The 24,113-nt window shown below is 39.2% G+C and overlaps 1 protein-coding gene across 2 annotated transcripts in view; it reads right to left on the reverse strand.

Annotated features, from left to right (window-relative positions):
* LOC128742811 (integrator complex subunit 2) overlaps nt 1-24,113 on the reverse strand; it is a 106,679-nt gene that overhangs the window by 67,192 nt on the left and 15,374 nt on the right. For both annotated transcript variants that reach the window (XM_053839282.1, XM_053839283.1), the window contains one exon: nt 5,557-6,838. In XM_053839282.1, the coding sequence (XP_053695257.1) occupies nt 5,557-6,838 (1,282 nt within the window). The remainder of the gene's footprint in view (nt 1-5,556; nt 6,839-24,113) is intronic.

The following is a 24,113-nucleotide window of genomic DNA, read 5'->3' on the forward strand; positions in this document are numbered from 1 at the left end:
AACACTAAACTGCAATGCCCGCAGCTGTAGATTTGTCAAGTGTAATTATGCACCGAATTAAAGTGCCCTGTATAAAAAGTGTTCGATCTTTAGTGCTAATTGTTGTTGGCCGACTCTGTTTGAGTCACAGGGACAATCATTCATACAGCGTGGAGTTCATCTGAGAACACCATATGTTTCCCATGGTAAATTTTATGTGGCATGCTCCAAAGTGGGCTTAGCCAATAATTTGTGCATACTTGCTCCATGTGGTGACACTAAAAGCTGAGATGAAAGGAATGACAGGTTTGTTGTATTCATGGAAGAAACACTGTTGCACTTTCTACTTTTTTTATTAGGATAGCATGTAATACTAAACTAATAAATAAATAAAATGCTGTATTTAGAAAAGTACAATAACAAAACTATTCATTTCCTATAGGTGAAGTGGCCATTGTTAAAAGCGGAAGGTGCAAATAGGGAAAATGTCTTTGTTTCTCTTTCTTTATAAGGTTTTATAGGGACTTCCGTAAAGAAAGCAGATGTGCAGGTGGCCGGGTAGACAAAAGAGGGGGAGCTGACAAATGGGGAGGAACGACCGAAAGAGGAACAAGCGTTGTATTTTTGCATTATAAGCATTTCTGTTACAATAACCGATGTCCAAATAGCTGTGAGACAAAGGTTTCCCGAGTAAGATCGGGCACTCAGCTAGTCTATACCTATAAAAAAGGATTTCTGTCTGTCTGTCTGTCCCTATGTTCGTTATAGAATCGAAAACTACTGAACCGATCGGCGTGAAAATTTGCATGTAGGAGTTTTTGGGGCTACGGAAGGTTCTCTCGATGGCAAAACACTCCTCCCTCTACTAAGAGGGGGGGGGCTCCCACACAAATCTATGCCTATAAAAATGGATTTCTGTCTGCTCTATGTTCCTTATAGAATCGAAAACTACTGAACCGATCCGAGTGAAAATTTGCATGTAGTGGTTTTTGGTGCCAGGGAAGGTTCTTATGATGGTTAGAGATTCCTCCTCCCACTAAGAGGGGGGGGGGCTCCCATACAAATCTATACCTATAAAAATAGATTTCTGTCTGTCTGTCCGTATGTTCCTTATAGAATCGAAAACTACTGAACCGATCGACGTGAAAATTTGCATATAGGGGTTTTTGGGGCCAGGGAAGGTTCTTATGATGGTTAGAGACCCCTCCCCCCACTAAGAGGGGAGGGGTTCCCATACAAATGAAACACATATTTCTGCATAACTCGAAAACTAATCAAGCAATTGGAACAAAATTTTACGTGTGGGTGTTTTTGGAGATACGAGTTTTTTCTATGGTGAATTGAGACCCCTTCCCTCTTTAGGAGGGGAATAATGACCCTTGGGGCTTCCATACCAATGAAATACAAATTTCCTCATAACTCAAGAACTAATCAAGCAACTGGAACAAAATTTGACATTTGAGTGTTTTAGGAGACAAGAATTTTTTCTAAGGAGAATTGAAACCTCTCCGCACTTTGGGAGGGAGAGGACAAATTAAATACAAATTTCCTCATAACTCGAGAACTAATTAATCATATGGAACCATATTTGGCATGTGGGTGTTTTTGGAGGCATGAATATTTTCTATGATGAATTAGGACCCCTTACGTTTTTAGGAGGGGGGGCTTCCATGCAAATGAAATACAAATTTCCTCATAACTCGAGAACTAATCAAGCAAATGGAACCCAATTTGGCATGTGGGGGGTTTTTGAGGCAGGAATTTTTTTAATGATGGTTTGAGACCAATCACCCCTGTGGTAGAGGGTTAAGGACTCTCATACAAACAAAACAGAAACTTTTGCGTAACTCAAAAACTAATCGAACTCAAGAAATTTTAGACTCTCTAATAAAACATTAATCAATAACAAGACCACCAAAAACTATCTATAGTAACATTAGATAATTCAGTGCGAGACGGCCACAGGCCGCGAGTGTTGCCGGCGACCTACCGTCGGAAGCGCCGGCCACTGCGGGGGGCAGCCCCCCGTAGAGATCACCTCTATCTAGATTTATTTATTTTCCTAGATCTACTGACCTTTATTACTTTCCTTCAGTTGGGTCACCCCTGCGAAATGGTACTTTCTATGAAAACATTTTCCGTGAAATGGTACATCCCGCATAAAGTTTTTCGCGAAATGGTATTCTGCGAAACTCTATATTCCGCGTTATGGTCAACCGAGAATTGGTGTTCCGCAAAATGGTATTCGGCAAAATGGTTTGTAATGATGGCGAATATTAAAATGCTATCCGCTTTATTTTATCAGGCTAAGCAATGGGGGGACTTGTTTTCTACTTTACTGGAACATTTGTGTATTAAATCACCCATGAACTCCCCAGAAACTTGCAAAACTCGAGATTGTGACAAAGGTCATCCAAGAGTCATGATTAATGTACAATACAGTTTAATTTGTGACAATACGAAGTTTGTCGGGTCAGCTAGTTCCTAATAAAAACAACGTGTCGAAATCGAAAATATTGATTACACGTTGCGGGAAACTGCAAAACTCGCACTGATTGACTTGAACATGCAAACTAAAATTGTTTTTTACTATTTTTAACTTTACTCTATCCTACAAATTTAAGGTGAAACGGTGCTGAATCCCAACAGGGCCGGATCGATGGTACCCATTTTTTCGACTATAGGATATGAAACATAATTTCTATGGCAGTTCACACATAAATATAATTTCTAAATCATATACCTTTTATGGGCTGCCTCATAATAAATGAGAAATTTCTTTTGATACATATTTATTTCACAGGTCTGCAAAAATAAAAAATTTCCGGATGCATGAGATATTTTAAGTGAATTGTGTTTTTTGGTACTGAATCCAAAACTGATTTCTGTTTTTCTCCATCACGTACAGATTTTTTGCAAATTATGCTTCTTATATGGATAAGTCAAAAATTAGATGGAAAAAATATTATCACAGATTCATAATAAAAAACCTAAATAAGAACTATTTTTATTATTTTTGTGAATTTTTACTTAATAAATACAGGAAAAATGCTATTGGACTGAAATATTTTATCTTCACTATTTTTTTTCTCTTCAACACAGGGTTACTGTACTCAGCTGCGCTCACTTACGCACATTCAACATTCAGAAGCAAAATCTGTAAAAAAATGTATGAGGCATTTGTAAAGCTAAATGTAATCTACAATTTTGTTGAATAGAGCAGTGTATTATTTTTTCCATTTATAATAGAAACGGCATTTAGACCATGCTATATAAATAGAACGTTTGTTTGTGCTAAGGATAAAGTTGCAACACTATTACTGCGTAAATACAAATAATGACGGAAGATTGTAAATTACATTCAGCTCTAGAAATGTTTCACACATGTCTTTAACCGAATTTGTTTCTATAAGGCAATACATTCGATTGAGCGCTAGTGGGTGTATTTGAACGCACCAAATCTTTAAAATAATATTCTCCATAGTTTCTCCATCACATATGGTTTTCTTCCAAAACATGGAAAGGTTTACATTAATAAATACAATTCTGATGTAAAAATTAATTTTTTAGAGTATGTAAACTACATCCGGGATATTTCTGCTGCTTTATGTCTAAAACTAACTTTCAAGATTATTCAACAAGTATTGCATGAAAACGTGACGTGATGGACAACTTTTAATATTTTTTCTGAATTCAGTGGACAAAAAGCAGAGGTGGGCACCGCTAACCGAAATTTTAGCTTCGCTAACAGCTAATTCGCTAAATCAAAACGTTAGCTTCGATAACCGCTAACCGCTAAATCAATCAACAATTTAGCGGAAGCTAACGCTAACCGCTAACAGCTAAATTTGTAAGCACTGTAGAATCAACATTACTTAAGCGAAAAGCGCTGATTTCGGCAATAAAAGATAATTTTTGTTTCAAAGGTAGTAATAAAATTTCAAGTTTTTAGTAAAAATACATTGAAATCAGAATAAAGGGAATTAGCAGAAAATTTGTAAAAAACATATTTTGTTGATAATAATTGTCCTTGGTTGTTGTGAAAACTTCATTGCGTTGATACTTGGCCCAACACTTATGAATTTATTTAACTAGTGATGTTCGAGAAAATTGAAAAATCTCCCTTGATGTTTTCAGTGAATGTAGGAGGCCTCGATTTTTTTTAAATATCGATTTATTTGAGCCCGCGTACAAAAGTAGTCCTCTACGGACTTGAGACAGCAACTTTGTTTACGGAAGTGCACTTGCCGTATTTGAACGAAAGGTATTGCGAACTATTTTTGGCGGAGTACAAACGGATAGCGGAGAGTGGCATAGGCGTATGCACCATGAGTTGTAGTCACTATTTGGAAAAAGTTGGGAGACTACTGTGGGCCGGTCACATCGCAAGGATACCGAACGATTGTGCAGTAAAATCTGTTCTCTACAAGAGCCCCACTGGCATTAGGAATAGAGGGGCCAAACGAGTTAGATGGCTTGACCAGGTTGAAGCCGACTTGCATGTGCCGAGACGCGTAACGATTTGGAAACGAGTAGCCCAGGACCCAGGGGTGACATTGCGATTCTCGTTTCGAGTGATTTTGGTTCGTTTCGACCACGTTAAACGAACGGGCGAAACGAACCAAAATCACTCGAAACGAGAATCGCAATGTCACCCCAGAAGTACAATGGAGAGGAATTCTTGATACGGTAAGAGCCACCCTGGCTCTTGGCTGGTAAAGTACGTACAAAAGTTTGGAATTTGGAACCCTTCAACCGAAGCCTGTGTGATATTTCTCACAAATTTTCCTTCTGCCAAAAAAAAGTTAGCGGTTTATTTAGCGGTACATAAATTTAGCGGAAGCTAACAAAAACGCTAACGGTTATAAAAATTAGCGAAAACGCTAACCGCTAACCAAAATGTTAGCTGAGCTAATTAGCTGTTAGCGGATTAGCGGAATTGTGCCCACCTCTGACAAAAAGCTATAAGAATCAGTTGTAAAATCCTATGCAGTTTTTTTGATGCAGACCTGTGTATTTAAACATATAAAAATAATATTTTGAGTAACATAAAAAGTATGTGTTCAGGTCCAATAATTGTTAGGTTTAAAATTTTATAAGTGTTGATTTTTTTTCACCAATGTATGGATGTTTAACATATAACAAATTTGTTTATTCAACCCGAAATGAAATGAGATAAATTTTATCTATCAAATAGGAGCAAACGAACACCAAAAATTCATCCAATTCCAACCTGGACTGAATAAATAAATTCGCTGTTATGGAAGCATATCTTCATCCTCACCTTATATATGCACTCATTGAGTAAAACAACCATCAATCTGTCAAATATGAAATGGTTCGCATTCTGAACTGATTTTAACCACTCGAGGAGAAATAACCATCGAACTGTCAAATTTTAACTAAAAGGTTAAAAATTTCGCGAAAAAAGATTAAAAACAGGCTTAAGCAGTTGCTGAAGGCTCGACAAACCACCTACCATTGGGAGGGAGCCATGTCAAATAAATGATTACGAATAAAAAAGAGATCTTACAATATTACACTACTTATTAAAAAGCGAAGAAATGCGCTACTTACCGCCCAGTAGTGTGGTTAAAGTATTCAAACAAAGTTTGGTGATGCTAAGAGACTTCGGTAAAGCATACTGAAGAGAAAGATGTGATGTTAGATCAATGGCGAATATCTGCTTGTCCATCTCTGCCATGCTTAATAGTTCCGGTATAAAATCCAAACAGATATGCATAGAAGGTATTCCTCGAACAGTCATATGTAAAAGTCCTCTTGGATATCCTTGAAAATGAACCAATTTAGCAAGCGATGGTTCTGCTATAAATATCTGATGGATGTACGAACACACAACACCACGCACTTCACGAAGCGCCCACAATCCGCCAGGTTTTGTGTTGTCGTTTTCTGACTCAAGACATGCTTCTAGTAATATTTGCACAGCTACACTTTCCTGTGAAGCTACCAAAGCAAGTTTGAGTTCTTCTCTATCCGTATCAGATTTAATTTGCTTGCCCATTTCAATTAACGGTTTATCAAGCATATGCCGAGAAAGTTGGCTTTTGGAAGCAGCAAGCGTGGACTGCAAAATTCTTAACACAACAAATAGTGCACTGGCACATCTAAAAACACGCTCATCACATCGTAATATCTGAAGCGGATCAATGAGTATTATTTCCTGGGAGAACATGTAACTGCTGTTGGTAACATTGTCTTTCGGCATGAGCGCATTTATTGTCATGACCCAAAGTCGTCGAGGGTTTATCGTATTTAATCGTATCCACACATTTTTATATAGTTCCTGCATCAAACGGGGTAAGTTACTACAAACAATTTTTTTAAAATAACGAATAAACGTTTCAGCTATTGGCCATAATTCTTTTGGAGACTTTTTCAGCATTAATTTTAAGCACTTTATTGTCTTTCCAGGGTTACTATTGATTTGCTGAAGGGCCTCTACAACATTACATTCGCTGATAGTTGCGTTAGACGAAGGTTCCGAAGAAATATTTTCTTCATCAATCCAGTCATCTACTAGTGAAAGATGAGGAAAATGTGTAACAATTAAACGAAGTAAGGGACTGAATAAAACGCTATATTCCTGTTGGTTCTTTTGGGCTTGTTGCAACAGATATTTTATAGGCAATTCAGACATGAATTCGGCAGAGTAGGCTTTCACTTGCCGCCCACTAGTAACAATATTAACCATATTACTTAAACGAACGTCCTCGTACAATAGTAGGTAGTACAAAAGCAGTAGCTGTGGTGTTAAATTAACATTTTTGTTGCATCCTTCGTCTTTTTTGCCAGCCATTGACAAATCAGAGTCATTTTGATCGCATTTATCATTTTTCTGAAAGTAGATAAAATATCGGGTATTAAATACATGTAAAACCAGCAGCAGGGCTGTCATTCGTTCACACTATGCGCCCAATGTTCCAATTTTATGCCTTGTCGCAAAGAGCGATTCGGCAACACACTTCAACAGCTAATATGCACACAGCGTATGAGCGAAAGCAAAATGCGAGCAAGCGACGGCACTCAGTAAAAATCGCACCAGAAAGAGATCATTTAAGGTGCAGGTCGTTAGAGACCAGCTGCTTTTTTACTTTTTTGACGTAGGACTATGTCTTTGTTTATTATACACTGGGACTGGGTAGCACTTTGTAAAAACGAAAAATAGAAGTGTAACGTTTGAATGAAATATTTCAAACGCTAATAGCTACTATACTACTGAACGAAACATAACAATTAATATGTCGTTGGATAGATAAAATAATTTTTTATACGCTAAATAGTGAAAATGTGTGTAAAGTTTCAAGGTCGAATTTTCCCATACATTTCCCTTGTGATCGCCTAGCTCCACAGGCACGGACGACAATTAGATACACCAAAGGATTTGGATCCAAATGATAACCTTTGAGACCACTTTGTAAACCACACCCCTTTTCCAATCCAATTGGCAACATCGATGGCTATTGACGGCAACACTGACCCCGAAGACAAGCGGAATCAGCGGGCAATGGCCAACGTGAATACCACACGATGCACTTTACGTTACATTTTGCATTATCCCCATCGCAGACATGCGAAATTGTTCGATAGCTTGCTCAATCAGTGTCGGACAATCATTTAAGCAGCAGCAGCCGATATGGTTTCCTCCACCACCTACACTAGCTTACAAGCAGCAGCGGAAGTGCCAGTGACTATAAAATGGTACACTTAGTTCGTCGCCTGCTCATTTATCGCACGATCGCACTGACGGACGGTCAGTATTGATCGTCGACGGCTATTGGTGGCGAAACCAACGGCATTTGGCGGCAACACCGACAGCAATTGGAGGTAAAAACTATGGCATTTTGGCGGCAGCACCGGCAATTGGATGCAAATCCAAGGACTTTTGCGGCAATTAATGGCAATTCGAGGCATACCCGATGGCATTTTGGCGGCAGTTTCAATGGCAATTATCGCAAACCAACACTGAAGGCAAATGAAAACGGATCGACTGACGGGCAGCAAATTCAGCAGCAGGCCATTGTGGTCTTAAACAGTTCTTATGAGAACTAAATAGTAATTGAAAAATGGAAAGATTTTTCTACATTTTCTAAATGGTTAACGTTCCATTTTGCGTTAGACCATGGTAAACATGGAAAATGCTTGCTCATTCAGCGTCGGATAATCATTTGAGCAGCAGCAGCCGATAGGTTTCCTCCACCACCTACACTAGCTTACAAGTAGCAGCGGCAGTGCCAGTGACTATAAAATGGTACACTTGGTTCGCCGCCTGCTCATTTATCGCACGATCGCACTGACGGACGGTCAGTATTTACCATCGACGGCTATTGGTGGGGCAACACCAGTAATTGGCGGCAACGCCGATGGCAAATGGCGGCAAAAACGATGGAATTTCGGCGGAATCACCGGCAATTGGAGGCAAACCAAGGGCTTGGGATGGCAATTGGTGGCAAGACCAAGGACATTACGCGGCAACGCCGGTTGTTAGTGGTAACATTAATGGCAATTGAAGGCAAAGCCGATGTCATTTTGGCGGCAACTTCGATCGCAATTATCGTAAACCAATTTACTGACTGGCAGTAAATTCAGCAGCAGGCCGTTGTGGTCTTAAACAGTTCTTATAAGAGCTATAGTAATTGAAAAATGGAAAAAAAATTCTACACTTTCTAAATGGTTAACGTTCCATTCGGATAATTATTTGAGCAGCAGCAGCAGCCGATCTGGTTTCTCCCACAGCTACACTAGCTTACAAGTAGCAACGGCAGTGCCAGTGACTATAAAATAGCACACTAGGTTCGCCGTCTGCTCATTTTATTTCCTATCACTCCTGTATTAGCGGGCAACTATCATCCTAGAGTCTAAAGGACCGAATAGTGACATCCATCTATATATTGGTAACAGTAATTATTTTTAAGAAGTGCTATCAGCTCAAACATAGTTCTTTTCAGGGCCACCAAACAATTTCAAACGGTTTTTTTCAAAACCACCATTGATTCAAGGAAGAATTAAATAAGAATATTTCGCTCTTCTTTTACAAATAAACACTCAAACAATGATACTCACAGATACTCAAATATGCAAATGCCATAAATGCAGTTTGCATTAGTCTTTGATCTTTGATCTCCGAAGACCTGTGCTGAGAAACGCGGACTAACACGCTTACGGCCGAACAACGTCAAGATTTAGATAAAAACTTCTCGGTCGGTGGTCTCTACAGTAGGTGGAGGAAGAGGCACAATTTGTGTCTAAAAATTGCCCAACCCATGTCGCTACAGTAATAAAAGGGTGTTCCGGATCGTCGTTAGGGGGGCCGATTACCAACGGGACTGGATTTCTTCACACTAAAATAAAACGTTAGATTCATCTTACGGCAACCATCCGCCAACAGCGGTGGTTGCTAGTGCACTGTATTGATTGCTATTTATTATTCGCCTTTTATACACTTGCGGTAGATATATTACATGGTCAGAATAATAGCCTTTGTGCATCACGTTCAGTTGAACGGACAATAGCGTTTTGTGACTAGCTTCGGCTGGACAATAGACGCTAACTGCGATGGATTACAATGCGGCTTTCTGCCGCAACATACTCCACTACCAAAACCAACGGTTTTTCACTATGGCGTGCGGAGGAACAGATGATCACATTTAGACGGAACGGATGAACGATGATGTCAGTGGGTTAGTTGAATTCTGCTTCTGGCGAACGACGCGGACGGTAATTGCTCGCTGGTCACAGCGGCGCAATCCAAGCCTGACTATGCGTAGTCCTAGGCCTGCATTCCCAGACGAATTTCTCGAACCGCAAACTGACCACTTCCAGAAATTAATACATTCTCGGATGCTGCAAGCTTCCGTGCTGTACAGCCCTCCTACTACTACGCTGAATCCAAGAACCGGGGACTCAGGAGCTGAATGTATCTTGCTAAGCGGCTGTGATTCGCCCACACCGGCATAGCTCCGCTGGGGGAATTGATTGCTAAGCGGCTGCGAAGTCACCCACACCGGCATAGCTGAAGCGTAAATGTCCGATAACGATTGCACACCGCACTACCGCATACCAAATGTTCCACCTCTAGCAGCTAGCCAGCAACACGGTCGACGAACTTGATGTCCCGCGAGTAAAATGATGTTGCTGAAATCACTAATTCAGCGTCGAAAATGTCACGTGTTGCCGCGAACCGATAGCACGAACGATAAAACTGAAGTCCCGTTGGTAAAACGTTGTTAGTGCCAGGACAAATCCTGGTCACGGCACCAATGTTCCGGATCGTCGTTAGGGGGGCCGATTACCAACGGGACTGGATTTCTTCACACTAAAATAAAACGTTAGATTCATCTTACGGCAACCATCCGCCAACAGCGGTGGTTGCTAGTGCACTGTATTGATTGCTATTTATTATTCGCCTTTTATACACTTGCGGTAGATTTATTACATGGTCAGAATAATAGCCTTTGTGCACCACATTCAGTTGAACGGACAATAGCGTTTTGTGACTAGCTTCGGCTGGACAATAGACGCTAACTGCGATGGATTACAATGCGGCTTTCTGCCGCAACAAAGGGTTTGTGCGAACTCCATTTGTCCAGCGCCTCTGTGGTTCATAGGTACACGGGTACCAACGAGCCACATGCCCTGGCGTGTGTTGTGGGTTCAAATCCGGTTATAATCTCAGATTATAGCTTGGTTCGACCCATGCACCTTCCAGCATTGGACAAAAGGTAGGAGTCACAAAGACAACTTGTTAAGCGTAGCTACCTATCCCCCCCTTCCTTTCCACTCTTTCCCCTCTATTCCCAAAAAATCCTTCTTAATTACTTTGCCTTACCGTCCCTTGATCAATTGTAGAACCATCGTTTCAAAAAAAATGCCTGACCGCATTTCAAGGTCAAAAGACTAAAACACAAGTTTGGTCAATGCTTTTTACTGATTTCAGTACTTGTTGCCACTATCGTTTTGTTTATGCTAATTTTATGCTGAGTTGCTAGTAGTAGGTAATAATCTGTTATGAACAATTATGAAACGTAGAATCGCGTAAATCTATTTTTGCTGTTGAACTAGATCCGAAAGTAATTCTATCACATAAAATGTTGTTTACGGTGAATTTTATTATCAGCGAATTTTATGAGTATATTATCGACGCACTACGACACTTAATTTAATAGCAAAAATAATTGGTCAATTTCATGATCAAATGTTTACGTTGGCATCACTATAGAGTTGGGTCCGTTTCCTTGGGAACGTATCAATAACGACGGTCGTGGATTCGGAATTGCAATCGAAACGAAGTGAAGTTTTTCCTATCAATTTAAGTGAACAGGTTGGGCAAAATCATTATAATATCTTACTAACTTATTACGGCTTGCAGGTTAGTTGAACTAATTTTATTTTTTTGTGATGGTTTCCCGAGTCTATGGGAGGATGTTGGTACACTGAAGAAGGGAAGGGAAGGGTGATATTCGGTGCCATGCTGACTGCCATAAATGTATTCTGACGACCTTGTCGTTAAACAGCACTTGTGAAGGGGCCTTACGGGCCCCCTCGATAAAGTAACAACTGCGAAGGGAACCGGATCGAAATGTTAAAACCCGGATTTACCTTTCCACCGACCTTAACCGGCCGGTGGTCAAGTCACAAGAAACCCGTATATTTTTCGTTACATTGGTTTTGTTACTTAAGTCTAATGAGAGGAAAACCGTCTCCTATTCTTAATTTGTCACAGTGACACTATAGTCACCCTGCTCTAACAGTTAATTAATTGCCGCGCCGCGTCTGTCTGCCGTCGCCCTTCACCTTCACTCGGGTGTTCATCCGGTCGCTCGAATTTGCGACGAGAGAACCCTGATAAATAATTTGAGTTAGGTGAGAAGTCTCTCGGCTTAACTCTCACGCTGTGCAATGCAACTCTTAGATGCCCAAGAGGCTAGCGACTTGGTTGCGATTGCGCAACAGAGTGTCTATATTTCGTCAGCCACAAAGGTGCGCTAAATCAGCACTTTGATGGCTTATTTGATTTCTGTTTCTAGAACGCGAAAGGCTTGCGCAAGGTGAGTTGAAATAGGTGATCTAGTTTTCATACTTTGTAGAACAGAAGTGCGCAGTACGATTGGTTAGCAACCATCGACGTTGTTTATACATTCAACAGTTTCCGCTTTGAAAATTTCGGTGATCGTCAAGGGTAATCCAGCGGGGGTGAAAAACAAATTTGAACATCAGAAAACCTCTCTTGACTAACCCTGGGCTTGCGTTTCTTGGAAATGTTGTTCGAAATAAATTAAGTAAATTGAGCTGGGCGTTGACCATCCTACTTTGGGTTCAACACCACTTGATGGCGAGATATGAAAAAAAAAGTAATGGAATGTAATTGAAAATGACCTGATTTGATCCAGGATTTTGTCCTTCGGATCCAGGCAGTATTAGTATATGGGAGGGTAGCGGCAGGGTCGCAACACTTCCCCCCCTCCCCACCTTACGAGCTGTTGAGCACCGCTGGAAGAGATGCTCGACGAATAGTGCAGGGTGGCCACTCAGTCGGGAAAATCGGGAAAAAATCGGGAATCACTAACAGTCGGGAAAACCGAGAAAAAGCCGGGAATTTCACAAATAAACCGGGAAATACCTGCCCGAGAAGTTTTTTTTTCAATAGCTGCATTTTTTCAATCAAAATCTTCAGGGCGCCTTTCAGGTTTTTTTTCATCTTGCCACTTCAGTTTGACTTCAGCTCAGTTCATTCGGCTCACTTCTACGGAATTGTGATTTGAGCCCGAACCCCGCTCGACTATCCTCTTGGTTCGATTAACAGCGTCCAACTGACCGAAGTGTCTTAGTTCGGCTGGTCAATACTTACTTCGTTTGCTTACGAGTTAGATCGACACTACACTAGCAAATGGCACCTTCACTAGTCGTTCACCGAGCGGAAAACAAAATATTCCAAAATCTTTTGGAGACTTGTGAGGCATTATTAGGGGCAAGTCACCCATAACCGGACACTTAAGGATTTTGACATATAAAAAATCAACACTGCATAACTTCAGTTTTTTCACTGGAAGAGTAATATAGAAAGCTATTTTCCAATAAAAAAGGATACACGTACTTGAATCACTAATAAACCATTTTAGAAGCGAAATGAGAAATCGATAAAAATCATTACTTAAAAATTGTGTCTCCCAGTACCAGACACTTATCAGAAATCATAAAATAAACCAATTAAGGACTTATATGTCTGAATAAAATATGCCAAAATGTTTAAAATCTCTTATTGCTTGCATACTTGCATACTTGAATGAAACAGATTGCTTTGCTTTTCCCGTGTAAATCTTATGGGAGAGTTTGCTCTAACTCTTTTGTTCATACGGCTTAATCGTACGTGTCCCACCCCAGTGTGGGATGGAACCTGGACACGCCAGTAATTAACCTTCTAACGGGCAACATAGAAAAAATAATGTGAACAAGCTAATGAATATTTTTTCATGAAATTTAACTCAAAATTTGATTTTCATGCAAAAATATTTATCCAGAGCAGTGCCAGAAAACGAATAGTCTAACTTCTCTTTTTCATTTTATGTATCAAACGCTCGACCCAGATATTTTTTTAATTCAGATATATTACAAAATTTAAATAAATCATTTAAATCACTCATAGAAAAAAATTAAATCATTTTGCTCTAGATGACATTTTTCTTCAAAAGTAAGAAAGGGAAAATTCGCGGAATATTTTTTTCGCAATTTACCTGAATTCTTGTTTTTCGAAAACATCTACATATCAATTTCAAAACAAATTTCGTATGTGGCTCATGATATTACACGTCACAATTTTAGTCAAAAATTTAGGTTTTCTTGCCACAGGAATTGATCCCTAGCCATATCATACATTTTTTCACGAACTTATCCGCTAAAACAAACTTGCATCCGTTAAGAACCATCCCGCGAGTAGGAGCTTTGAAAAACTTGACCCCCGATAATTGGTTGTAATTGACTTTTGCATAAATTTCTCCTCCATGATCCATCGCGCTTCGTCAGCACCTAGGACACATTCCAGCGTTACGAGACACCACGAGCAACCGTTTTTTCGAAGCAAAATCGTCCGTATTTTACCAACAGTCTGACAAATATCTTCCAAAATAGGTGTTTTGAGCTGCTATTTAGTAGTACTTTCTCAATACGAGGGCGAAATATTTGTTATAATAAGCAACATTGAATAGTAGCTGGATACTTTTCGTTACGGGATATGATACAAACATGATATGAACATGATACAAACATTTGCAAAACTCTGCTCTGTTTGAAGTTTTTAAGGTCGACCTGTTCCGAAGATTTTTAGCTGATGGCAGCCTGAAACTCAAAATGTAAAAGTATATTCATGTTTTGTGTTTAGTTATTAAAATATAACAAAAATCATTTCGTTACGGGACACCATGCGCTGTTGAGCAAACGGTATTCTGCAAATGGTGTCCCGTAGCGAAAAAAGTAATCTGCATTATATGGTTCATTTTCTCTAGATTTCTGTTCAGGCCGTCATATTTTCTGTATTTAGTCTATGTGTACTATATTCCGTAACAATAGTGTACTGATTTGGTGTATTATAGGCTTGTGATAGACATACGTAACGAAGTATATGTAAGGTAAAGTTTACCTCCAGGTAAATATAGATGCTCATATGAGAACTAGACTAAAGTATTATGAAATGATTGCCTAATCATCGGATTTGGACATATTAGTTATTGAAATATAGGGGCTGTGCATTATGTAACGGGTTTTTCCCATTTTAGGACTGGCCGCCCCCTCCTCCTATGTAAGATTTTGCATGATTTTGGCCAAAATAACAAAATTCAAAATATTTATTTAAACGAGGTTAAAAGGATAAAAAAGGTTCGTGTTGATGCGAAAGGTATGCTTTGTTTGCGCTGATGCTAAAATGATATTAAATAGCAATTAATCGAAAAGTAGGTGAGGGGACTAGGGGCAAGACGACCAACCGGGGCAAAAGTGCCACTTTTCAGTTTTTCATGAAAACGACGAAGATTTTTAATATGGTAATTTTTTATGGTTTCTTAAGTGCCTTACCATAAGAAAGTTCATTAAAAAAAATTAAACTCACGCATAAAAATGATTTTGAAGTTTTACTTTTTGAAATTGGTTAGTTATGTTTATGACGAAAACTAGCATTTAGAAATCTTATTTGTCTTTATGTGTTTATTTTTGGTATGACAAATTAATTTGACCTAAATCCCATAGATAGAAATGTAAAATTCAACATTTCTCCACTTTTGGCCGAAAGATTTTTTTTTCATTTACACTAACTTTAACATTAACTTAAGCCAATTATTCTGATTCTTGAGGTTGTTAGCATAAGGTCCCTATCCCGCTGACGGGGCTATCATTTTAAGGTGAACCGGAGCCACTGTGTACTCTTCCCTGTTAGCAGGGCTTGTTCGTTCACGTTGACTCAATTTTGATTCATTTGATAGTACCGTCTCAGTCGAGCAAAATTTAACAAAGTTATGTATGGAACATTTGTAGAACTAGTAATCATCTTCAATTTTGCTGAATAAAGTTTTGCTGTATCTGTTGTAGTTACGATGATACAATGCTAGTACGTCGTTAGTAACTAAATGAGCATTCATTTAGTCACTAATAAGGTACTAGCATTGTAGCACCGTAAATACAAAAGATACAGTAAAACTTTATACAGCAAAATTGTAGATAATAACTGGTTCTACAAATTTTCCATACATAACTTTGTCAAATTTTGCTCGACTGAGACGATACTGTAAAATGAATCAACATTGAGTCAAAGTGAACGAACAAGCCCTGCCTGTTAGTGTACGACAACCGAGGTTGCGCACCCCAGTCGGCACCATATGGAGGTAGGGTAGGAGTTAGTGAACAGCGGTTATGAAATGCCACCCTCTGCCAGGTCAAATCGAGAGACTCTGCAGATAGTTATTAGAGTACAAAACAATTACGGTGATTTATCTATTTTGGGTAGGCTTTAGGCGTATTTTATTTTGGACACTTCCATTTGATTTTGCTGTAAATGTCCAAAATAGCGTACGCGAAACGCCTGTCCAAAAGAGATAAATCACTCTACGAGGCTCGTACAAGGATCCTACTGACTATGGCAGCACCATCCAGTCGAGATTCGAACATACGACGACTGGTATCGCACTTCGAAACTAACTGGGTGATTACGTATTACGCATCAGGCATCATCATTTTTTGCGGGTGTCTAACTTTCAAAAGTGTCCGTTTTTCCGTACAATGTCCAGAAACTATGATTACTAGGTAATATTTCCGATGATAAAGTATTAATTTTGTAAGAAATTTACTAGTAGTATGGTTATATCAAACAGATATTTGTGTAGATAATAAATTTTAATTTTGTCTCTGCCGCACATTCCTTAATATTACAATAAATTATTATATTGTAATCATACTTATACATACTTATAATAAATACATATTTACTTGCATTCAGTCATCAAAATAACAGATTTGTTATCGACGATAAAGATTAGATGAATCATGATGTGATAAGTGCTTTTTCAGTCAATTACTTTTTGCGCTAAACAAAACGTTACGGGACACCATTTTGAAGCACCTATATAAAATAGGTACATAAAAATGCTTATCAAAAGTCAAGTACATCGCGATTTTGATGGTACATATATGAGTGAAGAAAATCCATAGTTTCAAAAAATTCGGATTTGAATTATCTGGTATACGGAAATAAATGCAACATTTTCGTTACGGGACACCACTCTAAAAGTACCTGTTTTTAATGACCGCTTATCTGGAAAAGGCTCTGAGTTTTCAAAAAACTCTGTATGAACAAAATGTTACCCTGATAATGGAACATGTTTTGACGATATACAGTTTTAAATTATTTTGGTTTACAACTATTGACAGCGAATTATCTTCACCCTTATCTAAATGTTTAAAAAATCCATATTGTTAACCTCCCATTTGAAAGGCGCTTTTTATTATGAATTGTTAATAAACAATGTTGCAATTCATGATTTTTGTAAGCTTTAGAGTATGTTTGAACATCCTACATACAAATACTTTTAATATTGCTACTTTCAAAATTTGCTCTCATGGGATAGATACGCGTGGAATGTGTCCTAGTCGTACATCTTACATGCCCGAATTCTGGCCTGCTCGGTACCACCTGTAGCCTTTCAAATTCGCCGTACAGTGTAGCAGCCATCTTCAGTTTTTTCTCCAAATCAATATGAGATATTGGGATTAACCTTAACTTTCCGAATGATCTTTACCCGCAGTTGACGATCAAGGGTTTCACTCCCACGTTTGGTTTGCAGTTTTGCACTTTGCGGGCAGTCGTGAGAATTTTCTAACATATTTTGTTAAAAAGTTTTTGGTAACCCACGCCTCTATAACTTTCATCATTCATTTTTATTTTCTCCTCTTGCATGATAAATATTTCTGAATCACATTAGTTTTAGACTACAAAAAATATAAATCAAGCAGAACTGTTTACAAGCAACATAACGCAGTCAAAAACTTGCATATCCGACTGAGAGCACCGCTATCGCCAAAATAAATTACCCCGTTTCTAAACCATCTAAGCTTAATTTATTTAAATTCAACAATTATCTTTATCAAGCCCTCAAAACGGTTTCTCAAACTGTCAAACAATTTTAAAGTAATCCGACCAATTGAAAAATTTTTCGGTCGGGAAAATCATACATAAACCGGGAAAAAGTCGGGAAAAAATCGGGAATTTCAAATTTGAAATTGTGTGGCCACCCTGCTGGTGGGTAATGGGCACTGTGCACTGTGCAAATCAAAGTGAAGTAGCGAAAATGGGGACACTCAATCGCGGGTGGCGGATAAGTAATTCTTCAATGGTAAATACAATATATATGGATCATTCCACGGGAAATTTAGTCAATTTTTTTTTTCTCTTCGGAATATTTTTTTACGTTCTTTGTTAAAAAAAAATCGACACGTATTATTTTATTTTGATGTTACTGTTGGAATTCGCAAGATATAATTTTTTAAATTATTGTAATCCGAAAAAATCACTATTTTTTAAATGCTGATTGTAAACATAGTTTGTAATATCAAAAAATTACTTTCTACCAGATGTGTCCACTATTCCACAAGCTTTCAAAATTGGTATACCATACCTCCTCTCGATTGTTTTTCAATAGGTAAATAGTGCATTTTTATAAATAATTGCAATTTTTTCAAAGTTGGAACTTTTTTTCTCGATTTTTTATTTAAAATATTTGCTGATCTTTCTCGAAAAAGCCATATGTGTGGTGTAAAATAGCGTTAAGTAAATAAGGTTACATCAGTGTTGCCACATATTCATCTGTACTGGAAGGTAAAAAAATCTTTTTCATCTGTACTTTTGCTTTCAAAAATCTATACCAAAATCTGTACCACAAAGTTGGTTTGTTACATAGGGAAACCTGGTTTGTTTGCTTTAAAAAATAGAAAAATCGCAAATTACTGATTTCTTTGATGATATTGGTACATTACCTTAAAGACAGACATGTTTTGTTTTGTTTGCATTCATGTCAAGAGGTGCTCCTCTATTGATTTCAAGTAACAAAACTGAAAGAAAAATATTAGTTTTTGACACCCAAAAAAATCTGTACCCATCTGTACTTTATGACAAAAATCTGTAATCTGTACCGTACAGAATCTGTACCAAAAACTTCGGAAAAATCTGTACTTTTCCAGATAAATCTGTACATGTGGCAACACTGGGTTACATAACATTTGCCCGAAAACCATTCCCCAGAATTTTTTGCCAGAATGCAATTTGTCCGAAAACCATTCCCCAGAAAGTACCATTTCCCAGAAAAATTTTTTCTAGAATGTACCATTCCCCAGAAATATTTTTAACTTTTAAAAAATTTAATAAATGAAACCATTTTTCGCATTTTAGTGAAAACCATCTTGCGGAATATATCAATCTGCGTCGTACGACTTTTCCCCGAAAACGATTTTCCATTTTCCAGAGTATACTATTTTCCAGTGGCGTTGCAGTGGAGTACGCCAGGAAGCTTCACCAGCGAATCGCAGAACAGCAGGTAGAAGAAGAAGATATAAATGGGCTGTGGAGGAACATCCATGGTGCCATCCAAACAACAGCGAGAGAGGTGGTAGGCACGACGCGTGGAAGACAGCGTAACAGCTGGTTTGATGCCGAATGCCAGAGAGTGACAGACGAAAAGAACCAGGCCAGGAGTCGCATGCTCACTGCGGCAACGCGTCAAAACAGAGAGAGATACAGAGAGACTAGAGCTGCGGAAAAAAGAATCCATCGTCTAAAGAAACGCGAGTACGAGGAGCACGTGCTTGCCGGCGCAGAGGAGCGATACGCCAGCAACGACACACGGAGTTTCTATAAAACGGTGAGAAGCAGGAATTTTGCCATGCCTGTGATGTGCAATGATAGTGCTGGCAACCTGCTTACCGACAAAACGGCGGTAGCAGCCAGGTGGAAGGAGCTCTTCCAGACACTATTGAATGGAGAGGTAAATGAGGAGATCAGCAGGGACAGGATAGAAATTGTAAGCGATGGTCAAGCTGTGGAGCCACCAACACAGGAGGAGGTTAAGAAGGCAATCAGTGAGCTGAAAAACGGTAAGGCTGCTGGGAAGGACGGTATCCCGGCTGAACTTCTAAAAGCGGGGAGCGAGCGGCTGTACGAAGCAATCCACCGGATCATTGTCAGGATCTGGGAGGAAGAACAAATGCCGGAGGAGTGGTTGGATGGCCTCATCTGCCCAATTTTCAAAAAGGGGCATCGAATGGAGTGTAAAAACTATCGAGGAATTACATTGCTCAATTCTGCCTACAAGGTGCTTTCCCGTATCCTGTTCTGCAGACTGAGACCGTTAGCGGAGTCCTTCGTCGGCGAGTACCAAGCTGGTTTTCGTGAGGGTCGCTCCACGACGGATCAGATGTTTACCCTGCGCCAGTTGCTAGACAAGTTCCGGGAGTACAACTTGCAGACACACCATCTGTTTGTGGACTTTAAAGCGGCGTACGATTCAGTTAAACGAAATGAGCTGTGGCAGATAATGCTAGAACATGGTTTTCCGACGAAACTAGTTACGCTGATTCGTGCGACGCTGGATGGATCCAAATCATGCGTTAGAATAGCGGGTGAGACCTCAGCTGCTTTCGTGACGTTGGATGGACTGAAGCAAGGGGACGCACTCTCTAATCTGCTATTCAACATTGCCTTGGAAGGTGCATTACGAAGAGCAAACGTGGAAAGGAATGGAACTATCATCACGAAATCTCACATGCTTCTTGGTTTTGCGGATGACGTCGATATCATCGGAATCAACCGTAGAGCAGTAGAAGAGGCCTTTAGGCCCTTTAAAAGGGAAGCTGCGAGATTGGGACTTACCATTAATACCGCCAAAACGAAGTACATGGTTGCTGGTAGGGAACGTGGGAGCTCAAGTGGTGTTGGTGCCGAGGTGGAGTTAGATGGGGAACGATATGAAGTAGTGGAGGAATTTATATACCTTGGTACACTCGTGACATGTGACAACGATGTAAGCCGCGAAGTGAAACGACGAGTTGCAGCCGCGAATCGGGCTTTCTACGGATTACGTAGCCAGCTGAAGTCCCGTAGCTTGCAAATTCGCACAAAACTGGCGCTCTACAGAACACTAATCCTCCCGGTGGCCCTTTACGGACACGAATCATGGACGCTAAAGGAAGCTGATCGGCGAGTGCTTGGGGTTTTTGAGCGTAAAATTCTGCGATTTATACTTGGTGGCAAAATGGAAAATGGAGTGTGGCGCAGACGCATGAATCACGAGCTGTACCAAGTATACAAATATGCTGATATAGTGACGGTAGTGCAATGTGGCAGGCTGCGGTGGGCTGGACACGTGGCCAGAATGCCCGATGAAAGAGTAGCCAAAACTATTTTCAGCAGAGAACCAGGAAGAGGCCGTAGACTCCGAGGCAGACCCCGCACCCGGTGGGTGTGTGCTGTCGAAGACGATGCACGTTCAGCTGGTGTTCGTGGGGATTGGAGTACGGCAGCCCAGGACCGACGGTACTGGAGGACTATAATTCGTTCGGCGCAGGATCGGTAACGTACCGTTGCCACTAAAGTAAAAGTAAAGTAAGTACTATTTTCCTAAAAAACCTTTACGCGTAGTATAAAGCAAAGACTTGACCGTTCTTTATCGACATATTCCGCAATCGGTAATTAAGGTACAGGATAATTACGGAGCTAGTGTAACGATCCTACTGTCTATATAGCAGCGTTACGCGTAGTACAACTCTCCCGAATAGACTGTTTCATCTCTTTGCCCAGTTTCCCCTTTTTCCCGATATTTTCTTTCCCGAAATTATATTTCATAAAAACAATTCAAAGTTAATCTTTTGCGTTTAAGCACAATACGGTATAACGAAGAAAAGAAAAAACTTCAAGCAGGATGTCGATTATTCAGCGAAAATAAAATTCCCTGACTTTTCCAGGTTTTTCCAGGTATATTTCAAAAAATCCAGACGCAAAATATCTCGTTAATTTCTCTTTTTAAAGTGTTCATTTGGTTGTTTACTCTTAAATTATTATTTTCTAATGAGTTCGTTTTTCGTTTTCATGCGAAATTTCTTTGTGCAAAATTAAAACTAATTCGAACTTAATTAACGCACATCGATATTAAAGAATTGAGCTAAATAAAAATTGCAAGATGTCTTTTCGGAAAAATGAAAATAGTCTGCTGGTTTATCCATTTGCCAAAAGGTGGTGGGATAAGCCGTTTTGTCTATTTGATCACATGTAATGAATAGGTATAAATCCGTTTCAAACATTTAACTATGCAAAACAATAAATATAGAAGTTGGTTGATGCTGGTTTTTTCTAAATATAAATGAAGATTTGTTCTCCAAGCAACGAAGAGTGTTTTAACAATCTTGCTGAATTGGCCGCAGTGAAAACAGAAAAAGTATTCTTCCAACAAAGTATGCGCTTTGTGTGTCAACATTCACCAATGAACTACTGGTATATACCGGGGGGCAGCCCCCTCGCAGCCTCACCTTAATTTAGGTGCAACTCGATTTTACCTCTATTAACGCCTGACCTATCAATCAGTGTTAGTAAGAATTGGTTGCTTGCCAAAAAAAACTTGGTTTCATAATTTTGATTATTTTTGTAATTTTAAGATAGGTTTGAAGCTTTGCGTTGCGAAAACGAAACGCTAGGAAGTAACAATATTCAAAATTTGCAACGGGAACTTCAAAATTTGTTTTCGTTCGTTCGCTGCGGTGTTTCATTTGATGTCGTTGCTTTTTAGTAAACAAATGAATGTAAATCTTATCTTTCGTTTATTTAAAAAATCCCGGAAACATTATAAAAGTTTGCATAACATAGAATCCGCAGCTTCAAACACTGATGGCAGATGGAGAAGCTGTTGTGATAAGAGCGTAATAAAATTGTTAAAGTACCTTTACCTCCGGTATATCTGGAGGAATTGAGTGATTACAACGACAGTTTGATTGACCCAAATTTAATGTTACAATCTTTCCGGAACGTGTTGGTAGGCATTTAATCATCTGCTATGATATGCATTTAGCATTCAAACTGCATACTATGCGTCTAGTGCAAAGATGGTCTTCAACCCAAATGCTTCGATATCTATCATAAAACATAACATATAATACTCTAAGTCGTTCATTTAATCTTTATTAATACTCAAAATCACAAAAAAATCCCAAATTTGATTTAACGGTAAAAAAATATGAAGCATTTATATGCATAATAATGAAGGTATGCAAAAACGGTATAACCTTAACGCCCAGCGTTGCGTTTTCGCAACGTAGCTTTACGGGACACAGGGTCAAAACTAAAAATACATGTCAGCGGCTTTTTCTTAGTTGATCTAAAAGAGAATTTTCCTGAAAGTTTCAACTTTCTATCCATGCTGGGAAAAGGGTGGGGCTTAATGGGTCAATAGGAAATTATTCGAAAACTAGACAGCAAGACATTTTTATTGTTTCAAGTATTTATCATACACTTGATCCATGTATCCAGCTTTTTACGAGCCATAATGGCCGACGTGTTCGTAATATTTGAACGGTATTTTTGACATTTCAGTAATACATCACACGGCTTGTTTCCGCATGTTCACGGTAAAACTAAAGGAACTTGCGGAAACAATGAACTCTTCTTCGGAAGTTTTCTTCTTACTCCATATCAGGTATGGAGCCTAAATCCCAAAACGGTCATTGGCTTTATAAACCATGTAGTACCGAATTGGAACACAGGATCAGGCTTCCTTCATACTCTGGGTTTTTTCCCTTTCTCCAGCTTTTGCTGGCAAAATGCAGAAGAGAAGTTTATATGCTCCCACTGTCATGGAGACGTCATGCTCTTTCGAACGAAGTTGCGTTGCTGTTTTTCTTTGTGCCAGCTTTCGGCTTACGTCCATAAGAGATTTATATTTCATCGAACAGTGTTGGTGCGTGCTTGGAAGATTTTTTTCTCGCTCTATTTCTGCCAGAGCTTTGCATAGCGTTTGCTCTTCAGTTAACTGAGCAAGTGCAATATTAGCTAATTATTCGGATTAAAACTGTTTTAGTGGCTGTGATTCAACATTTTGCTCAACATCACAAAATGGAGTAAGTTATGCTTTTCAAATAATATGTTGTTTCTGATTTTTAACTGAAAATAATTAGCAATAGTGGCAGTTCTACGTCATCAGTCGGATTGTTCTATTGATGAGTTTTATTTAAGGAACACCTTTTTAAATCCTGGAAAGCGATGGAAGAAATAACCGGGTCTTTCGAAACGATTCGAGCGCCTTCGGATCCGTGTAATGCGTCAACGTCTCAACCTCCCTGTAAAATAAGTCGACTTGAACAGATGCTCCAGAAAAATTTTGAATCTACAGCTAATTGTGAAAGTATGGCGAATAAGTTGCGAAAATTTTGTGTTGTAGAACGACTTCCTTTGGAGACAAATATCTTAAACTGGTGGAATGAAAACAAATTGACAGATCCAGACCTCTACCGATTGGCTTGCATTGCTCTTGCCGTTCCGTGTACACAAGTGAGCGTGGAACGTGCATTTAGCGGTTTTGGACAAGTCCTCATACCAACCC

This window comes from Sabethes cyaneus, chromosome 3 (assembly GCF_943734655.1).
Source record: "Sabethes cyaneus chromosome 3, idSabCyanKW18_F2, whole genome shotgun sequence".
In the NCBI taxonomy this organism is placed as follows: Eukaryota; Metazoa; Arthropoda; class Insecta; order Diptera; family Culicidae; genus Sabethes; species Sabethes cyaneus.